Source organism: Anopheles nili, chromosome 3, assembly GCF_943737925.1.
Source record: "Anopheles nili chromosome 3, idAnoNiliSN_F5_01, whole genome shotgun sequence".
NCBI classification, from domain to species: domain Eukaryota; kingdom Metazoa; phylum Arthropoda; class Insecta; order Diptera; family Culicidae; genus Anopheles; species Anopheles nili.
The window spans coordinates 2,726,831-2,736,303 of record NC_071292.1 but is presented as its reverse complement, the minus strand read 5'-3'; the positions used below and the strand labels follow the sequence as shown (position 1 = coordinate 2,736,303).

The 9,473-nt window shown below is 52.0% G+C and overlaps 1 protein-coding gene across 1 annotated transcript; it reads right to left on the bottom strand.

The window, feature by feature from the left end:
• Positions 1-4,684: 4,684 nt before the first annotated feature.
• On the bottom strand, positions 4,685-6,139 carry LOC128727741 (uncharacterized). The gene has a single exon (XM_053821679.1). It carries the CDS (start codon positions 6,137-6,139, stop codon positions 4,685-4,687), a length of 1,455 nt encoding a protein of 484 aa, XP_053677654.1.
• Positions 6,140-9,473: the final 3,334 nt, after the last annotated feature.

Sequence of the window (9,473 nt, the reverse complement as noted above, 5' to 3'; positions counted from 1 at the left end):
CAGCAGCAGCAGCACCAGCACGGTTTGCTATGATTTGCTTTTGCGATTTCTCACCTTTCCACCGACGGCTCACCTCTTTCATCTAGCTCCTTCTCTTTCTCTCTCTGTCGCTCGCTCACTCATGTTGCCATGGAGAAAAATCGCACATGACCGAGGTGAGCTAGCAGCAGCCGCAGGCGGCGGAACACTCGCTCATCGTTTTTCCACTTTGCTCTCGAAACACACACACACACAAGGGGGTCGGAAAAACACCTTCTTGTTGGGCGCGTGCGAGGGTGGTGCACATACGCCACCCACCTACACACACACACACACACACATGAGCACGAATGCAGCAGGCACGCGCGCACGCATGGATGCACCATTATGGGTTTGGCCAGTTGTAGGCGCGATCGGGCTCTACCCATGTGTATGCACCCAGTTTCCCGTGCGAGGACACACACCACTAACACACGCAACCGAGCGCGCGCGCTGAAAGGCCCATTCGCGGAAAAGCCTCCGCTTTTCATCACAATTCCCACCTCACCGAGGCGCACTTGCACCAGCGCCCAGTCGACGTCGGTGCAGCAGCATGTGTGAGCACACATACATACACGCGTACGCACACAAACACCCAGTGGCGCGTGCGAGCCCGTGCGATTTTCCCGACCGACCATGGGGAATGGGCTCGGGAGAGTTTTCGTTATCACGTAATTTCCGCCGTCGCCGGTCGGTCGAAGTTTTTGCCGTCGCTTTGGTCGAGCCAGTGTTGAGCCTCACATTGGCAGTAAAGTGGGTGTCCTTCCGCGTGCGCTCCTTCCTGAACACACACACACACTTACATGGCCACATGAAATGGAGGAGCGCATTTTCCGATAATCACACCGTCCCATACGCGCCCCGCCTGCAGGCGCCGGGTCACCCTCGCTCTTACGCCGCTTACACATTACACGGGAGAAGAAATTATGTTTTCCACCTCTCCCACCAGCTTCCCATCCCTCTCCCTCCCCCTCCCCCCTCCCTTTCCATTCCGCAACCACCGTGCAGTGAAGCAGAGAATGTGGAGAAAAACCTTGACGTGAAAAGCGAAGGAAAAGCCAGCGCCAGACCGGTGGATTGTTGGTTTGCTTTCCACAGGCCTATGTCACACACTCACACACTGGTGCGCGCCGGTTGCGCCACCGTTGTCACTTTTGCTGACATTTTCCCATTTCCTGCGTCACCGAGCCACCCCTACTCATGGCTATCCCTCCCCCCCCCCCTTCCCCACAATTCGCCACTCGCAAGGAGCACGTACAAAAGAAAACCTTCCAGAAGAATTCCCCCCGGACACGTGGACGGGTTTTGGTGGCATTTTCATCTTCATTCCCGGAATCCCGGGGTTCGGTGATCGTAAAATCCCCCTGCTTGGGTGGGGGCGGTGGGAGAGCCAACAACCGACAAAAAACAAGATGAATTCACTTATCCTTTGCGTTTGGGGCCAAATGGGCGCCATGTGAGCCATTTTCCAAGCCGATACCTGGCGGTTCGGTTGCTTTTCCCAGCTAGGACCAAAATCGAACACCACCCGCATATCCCGCAAGGGGGGGAGGGGGAGGGGATGGGGTGGCGCAACACAAAATTGCACAAAGATCGGCTCGATCTCGTAAAATATTCATGCGACAACCGACACCCAACCGACCGGCTGCTGACGTTAATGTCTTTTTGTTGGCGTTGTTTGTTTGCCGTGGATAATGGTTTCACCCACCACCACCTATACCACCAAACAGGAGGAGTTGCCCAATTTATCCCGAACACACGGCAGCAACATCCGCCGATAAGGCGCGCACTAACAAAACAAGAAGGTGCTCTTATTTTGTCATTAGACCGGAAGCTGCGGAATAAACCACGCGTCCTTGGAGGGCGAAAACGAAACACCATCTCCATTACGATCTCGAAACACGGAGGCCGCCAGAGGCGAATCCTTAACGAGTGTGAGGTCTCGACTACACGCGAATCTTGAAAGCTAACCCACCGCCACCGATCCTACCTACCTCGTAACCGATTCGGGCGAAATCGGGGTGCCATGAAAGTTGAATGAGCGCTATACACCGGTGACACATTTGCGGCGTTTCCATCAATTGCACGTCAATTTGCCTGACACATCCAGAGCCTGAGCGGCCATTGCTAATTCCTGCTTCGGGGGTGGGAAGTTGCCTGGCTGTCGAGCTGATAAATAATTTCCGGTTGCCAGCAACCGGAGCAAAGACACACACACAAAAAAAGAAACGAACAAATCCAACATCTTCCGGGTGGAAATTGAAAGACCGATGGCTGGCCGGCAATCGGTGCGATTACTACCGCGTACGTAATTCCCGCCTGCTTGGTAGGGTGGAAATTAGAGGGAAAGTGACCCGAGGGAAAGCGAACGGAGTGTGACAAGACGGCGAAACCTACCTACCGATGGAAACAAAAAATAAAGGGGAATCTTTCTTAGCGTAGTTCTCAGATGGCAAAAGACTGGGACGCAGCAATGGTGGTGTTTCAGTTTTTCGAAAATATTCACTGTATTTACAAAAAAAGAATTAAAGAAGAGGGCTGGGTTTTTGGATTACCATCCATCATCAGTACGACTAAAAATCGACATTAAATTAAATTATGGTTTTGCTTAACTCGAAATAGGTTCCACCCAATAACATTCGCCTCGCTCGGTTTCGACTCATCTCTCTTTTTTTCTCTAATTTTTGTGGTCGCATTTCGCGCATCTTTTGGACAATATTTATACACAACGTGTGATCGCGTTTCTTTGCATGGTTTTTTTTTCTTTTCTCCGCGGCTCTACATTCACTAATCGCTAGAGGAAAATATCAGCACTCGGCCACTCGGTGCTCGTGTGGGTGTGTGTGTGTTTTTGTATGCACACCACCCACAAGGATCTGTCTTGTGACCATTCGACTTTGCTCTCAAAAAAAAAACCCAATGAAGGATGGAAATTGTACGCACATCGCTCGATCGAGCCTCAAAACACATCCACAGCAAACAAAAGACTCGCCGCTTGTGGTTTTCGTTTGCTGGGAGATATGGTACGGGTAAAAAAAGGGCATAAAGTTGTCGGGGGAAAACGGCGCTCCAAAAGGGGGAGATCCCTTCGGTCACGTGCCCCACGCACGGAATACTGATATGCAAGCCCAAGCAAAGCAAGAGCTGCCGCGAAAGCAGAAAAGGAAATACACACACACACGAATCTTCATCTAAGTGCAACTTACTCTCTACCTACGGCGCGCTACCTTCGCCCTTTCGCCTATCGCGCCGCTGTGACTATTGGATGGTAATGGATTAGGATAAAATAAAATAACTTAATGCAGCCTCCTCTACGGTGCTGTTGGCTCTCGATCTCGCTCGCACTCTTGTCTAGTAAAAGTAGCCTATTCAACCGGGAACAGTCGTCTGTTTGTGATAATAAACAAAAATAAACCTTGTACACACACTCACACGCGGGGGGAAAACGAAGGCAAACGAATGTGTTGAACGCTGCCAGATAGAGCGATGATGCTGGGGTGGAAATCGGTCAGTCTTGTGTTTCTTTTTCCTTGCTTTTTTCTTCCTCTTTTGTTTTCCTTAGCAACGCCTTCTCGCGGCGAGGCACGGCACGAAAATTAAAAGTCTGTGTTTGCGTGTGTGTGTGTGTGTGGGTCCATTGATCATTCCCGAACCCTCGACTTAATTAGGCTAAATTCGACGATCGATTACGGTGTTTTTCTTTTTGCAATTGGGATTGGAAATGACATCCGGTTTTTCCTCGCGGTTTTCCCTCTCGCCCGCCCGTGACGGTCCCGAACCGTTTTGTCCCGGTTCGTCTGTCTAACCTTTTGGGCCGAATTGAGAGTCGAATTTTGGTGACTGGAGAGTTTTCACGCGTTTCTCGCTTTTTGTACAGTGTGTTTTCCAATTCTCTCGTGTGATCGCTTAGCGGCAGGGGAAGCGGCTTTTTTTCTCTCCACCCCCCTCTCCATCCCTCTATTTTCTTCGTCTTCTTCCTTTTAGTTTCGTTTCATTTCCCCGTCCCCATAAAAACGCGTCACTTTTCGCTCGCTCGCTCAGCCTACTTAATTTCACGCACGTTTTCGTGTTTCGCTTTAAATTAATATCACTCGCTCAACTACTACAGAACTACAAGGGGGTGTGTCGTGGGAGATGGGCGGAAGGAGCGTGAACGGGGGCCGGTGGGAGGTGTGCGCGGAGCAGGTCATTCGATCGCGACCATCACTCCAAACACACATACGCACACGTCCCGAGATTCGTCAGCCCTTTTCTCACCCGATCGCGGTCGCGTGCATTCTACTAAACATAAAACGCTCTCTATATCTTACTCCTTAAGGACCTTCTAGTTGCTAGTGGGCAAGGGAAGGTGGATATTGGGGAAGGGCAGGACGACAGTTGCTTGTTTCTCTTGTGACTATTTCCACGTCCCGCTCTCGTGAGACGGGACGTAAGGGACAAACATTCGATCACGACACCCCAAACCCACCCACACACGCGACGCACACACATACGGTTTTGGGGTGGGTGGGTTTTTTTTCTCGCACTCGCACAGGGATCAGGATCGCGAGCATCCGACCCAACATAAAAAACGGATTCAAGGTCCTGGTGCCGCATGTTAGCAGCACTACAGCAACGATGACGATGACGACGACGACGACGACGACGACGATGATCGTGGTGACTCTCAGCTCCAGCAGCGCCCTCTAGTGGTGGGACTGCGCAACCCTAGCGCCACCAGCAGCAACGCAACGGCCAGGACCTCCACGTGAGCCCCGCGCCGGGCCACGATCCCACCCGCCCCGTTGTTGTACGTCAGCTCTTCGTTCTTCACCACCTCGTTCGGGTGTTTGTCGTACTCCTTCGTCTTCTTGGTCGGCTTGCTCTGGCCCGGATGCGCATTGGACGGTGGGCTGTTGATGTTGTAGTTATGGTTATTAGTGTTACCGTTTCCGTATCCGGTTCCGGCACCCAGCCCCGTGCCACTGTTGATGGAGGTGCGCGGTGGCGACGCGGTGTAGTGATGATTGTGCCGCCCATTCGCACCGATCGCAGGTGTTGCGGGTGGTGGACGCACGTGTGGTGGTAGATGCGGCGGTTGCTGATGTTGCTGACCATCGTTCCACACCGGCCAGTTCACCGTGTTCTGCACGATGTTACCCTGGCTCGTGTTGATGGCCGGTGGCAACAACCGCGAGTTCGGATCGAACGCATCGATCGAGATGGTGTTGTTGGCACCACCACTACCACCAACACCATCATGGCCGCCACCCAGCACCGTCCCATTGGAGGGAAGATGGCCGTGGTGTTGTTGCTGCTGTTGCTGATCATCAGCACAGCACACCTTGAAGACGACCTTCATGTTGTCGGTGGTACAGCGACCGCCTATCCGCCGGTGCAGATCGTCCTTTGACGAGGTCGAGATGAAGTAGTAGTCATTGCCCGGTAGGAACTCGAGGCCGCCCGGTTGCGGTGTGAACGGGCGAAACGTGATCGTGAAGAACATCAGCTTGTTCGGTTTGTCACAGATCGCGATGATGCGTGGATCGTGGTTCGTGATACGGCACGTTTCGTACTCCACCTTCGACACGTTGTAGATGATGTACTTCTCCGTTTCGTTGTCGAACGTGCCCGGCTCGTACACCGGGCAGATGATATGCACCTGATCGTACTCGAACTGTGAGTTGCCCTTGTTCACGTCGATGATGTGGTCCGTGTTGTCGATCCGAAAGATGCTGTTCGTCGTGTTCCAGTGCATGTAGAACGTTTTGGCACAGTGCAGCACGGTCGGTTGCAGTGCGACCAGTTGCAGCGCGATCAACAACGCGATCGTGAGGGCTGAACTGCTGCTCAACCCGGGCAAGCAACACTTTAGTCGCGCATTCACGTCTCTGTACCGACGTCGCTTCGTCGTCAGTGTGTTGCTGTCATTCTGTCGAGGCACAGCACTACTGCTGCTTCTCCACCAGCTGTTGCTGTTGCTGTTGGACAACACCGTTCGCCACCTTCGCCCACTTGTCGTTCTGCTCCGGACGGTTTGCTGTCCACCTCGGTCACTCTTCGGTCCACCCATGGACATGGCTGCTCTCGTGCTCCTACTACTGCTGTGCTGTTGATGGTGACTGTGGTTTCGGACTTTCATCCTTTCAGCATTTCCCGCACACGCACAATCTGCTGCTTCGTGCGTGATTATCCTCGTCGATGGCTCGATCGCCACACTGCACTACGCGCCTTCAATCTCTCTCGCTCGCTTTCTCTTGCACTCGAGTCTGTCGAGTCTCTTTTAACACCTTCGCTGTTGCAAAGCGCGCTTATCTGACGGAACAACGCGGCTCACCAACACCAGCCGCTTGCGTTGCGGCTGAGGTGCACATTTTCCACAACGATCACTCGCCACCGGGGGTGAGTTTCCTTTTCCACAGCCGTTTCAAGGCGTGTGTTCGGATGTTCTCACGGGTCAGCAGCGGAGATTTATGGTTAGTGCTTTCCGCTGTTCAGAATCGCAGCCGATTCGCGACACGTTCGCATGGGGTTTCTTTTTTCACTTCGCTCACTTTCGTACCAGTTTGAGAAGGCTCCTTTCTTGGGGTCACACATACGGTGTGGTACGCACACTTTCACGCACGCTCGCACGCACGCACGTTTAGCGGTGTTTTATCACAATCACACGCCTGTAGGAGGGTCGTTTTTTAAAAAAAAACACGCACTCACTGCTGCTGCATCCTGCTGTTGGTCGTGCAAAAAAAAAATTATAAGGAAGCTGAACACAATCAGACAAATTTTTCGACCATTTTCTTTTCTTTTACGACCCTACACGCCCTCTCTCACGTGCCGTCACCGGCAACGTCGCCGTCACAACACCCTCCGCTCCGCTCGCTCAGCCCTTCACGCGACCTACACACACGCACGCACGCACACGCACACCGGTGCGGCAGGTGAAGGCAGCACGCGGAAGGACGAAGAAAACAAGAAGAAGCAGACCCACGCACGTACCCGCACACACACGCACGCGCGTGCTCATTCACGCACAATCATGTGCACACACACGCACACTGCCACCCACACACATGTACGAGCGTGCGCGCACGCATAGATTATTATTATTCTTGCTTTTTCGCTTCCTTCAGGCGACCACTTGTGCGCTTTCTCGCTCTCGCTCACTCACCCACGGACGCCGGGGTGTTTGTGCTTTCTCGCTCTGGCTCACACGGACGTGCACACACACACATACGCACACGCACACGACGACCGAACGAACGAGGAAAACCGGGATGTGCGCTCTCGCTTTCGCAGCCACGCGGTACGCGGCGGGTTTTAGGCTCGAGCCTTTCCGTGTTTTAATTTAGCCTTTGGCTTCGCGAGGCCCTTCTTTGACTCTGGCAGACCAGCCTGTTTGCGTAGAGGGAAGTAGAAATGGACAGCCTACTTCGACCTATGATGGCAGCTTCTTCCTTGACCGCAGCGACCAAACAACAGCCGGTGAGTCGATAAAAGGGGTGGGCGCAATAAATTCAAGATCGAGCCAGGATCCACACGCACACACACACACGGGCTCGCGAGATGCTTTTCCCCACTGAAACAGGCTGCTCCTTATGGCCGCTTATGGCGCATAAATCATTTACACCTCGTTTACACAACATGTGCCACAAGGGCGTTCAATCTTCGCTCCGTTCGCAGCTTTGACTTTCTTTCTTCAAACAACGACGCACAGGGGGCACACATACACGCACACAAAACACGCGTCTCGATCGAGGGCTCGCAGACGATCGCGCGAACGAACGGGAGGATGAACTCGCGCCGAAAAAAATCCGATTTATCACGCGATTCGTGTTTCTCACGCCACCGAGAAATGCCGCCGGGTCTTGTGTTGTGGCGTGAAACGACGCAACCGGCGGAAAAGCGAACGAAACACAGATAAAGAGAAACAGAGAAGGGGAAAGAGGGGCGAAGGACACCACCGCCAACACTTCTTTGCACCCTTCGAGAGTTGCTTCGAGATGCTTTTCACGCCTGCTAATCTCACCGACTTCTTACCGGGCACGCACGCACGAACGCACGAACACGCACCCACAGGCAGGGGGGAAAACGGGCCGGCCGTGTGTTGGGAAAATTCCTGCTTGTCGGCGGCAGCCGCACGGTGCTACTTCTGATGCTCCACCTTAACCAGCATCTCCACAACCACGACGACGACGCTACCGGTTCAAGTTCAACTTGAAAAACCAGTACCTTCCAAAACCCAAAAAAAGCCCGTCTGGGAATGTCACCTCGCGGTTCACCGACGGCTTCTGGCGCGAGCGTCTGTGCTTTCTGCACGCGCAATAGGCCTGTCGTGTGTAGGCTTTTGCCTAACTTGGTTCCTTTTAGCGCGATTTCACTGTCAATTAACGATTTTTTACGATACACGCACGCACGTACGCACTCGACACTTGCACGGAACGTGTGGAGAAGTGAACTTTACCGGCGCGATTGTTGGACTCGATGGCTCGCAGCCAGAGTATGAGCCTTTTAATGTTGCTTTCCACCTATTGTTTTCGTTCCCGTACGCGAGAAAACCCGCACGCACAACCTTTCCGCGCGACGTTTTCAATGAGAGTAACTGTGAGTGCCGTGCGATGCGAGCAGCCAACCCACGGCTCACCACTGAGCTCCCGTTTTGCGAGAGAACGTGAGAGAGCTGTGATTCGTTCTCACGTTATTTTTTGTGGCATCTCACTCTGGCGCTTGTGAGTAGCTCTCTTTCTTCTTCAGAGCTACCTCTCGCCTTTTCGTTCCTTTCATTCCCCGTTTGTCTATCTTTCACAACTATTCTCGCTTGTAAACCGGCCTTCTCTGTCTCTCTTCCTCGCGTACTGATGGTCCATCACTCTCTCGCTCTGACGGTGGTCTGGCGTTCCGGCTTCTTCACAACAAAACGTTACGAGTGCGATCGTTTGTGGCACGTCTCTCCGTTCTTCTGCGGTTGGGAATATCGTTTTCGTTACCAAACTTGCAACCAAATTCTGGTTGCTGCTGGTGCGGCGTCATGGATTTGATAAAATGGAGTACATTCTATCAACAAAATATGCTTCTTGATGGTTTCCTGGACTATTATTACTAAAGTAAATCAAATTCATGGTTGGTAAGTTAGTTACCTATATAAGTTGCGTATACAAAAGACGAGACACTTCATTTGATGCCCTGAGTTTATCGATAAATTTATTTTATATATATCGTTTTAATAATAATAAGTAATAAAATGAATGATTGGTTTGATATTTGCGAGATGATGAGGAAAGATGATACAATAAAATGATGTATTCGATATGTCTCTTAGTATACCAAATTTCACATAACCGAACATATAAAATCACAGGAGTACCATTAATCATTTTGTCAGCACGTACAATTAGATTGTATCCCACAGCGCATACATCGCACATTTCGAGATATGGTTCAAGTCAATTGGCTTGAAGGTATGACTAGCTTGAAGTAACAAT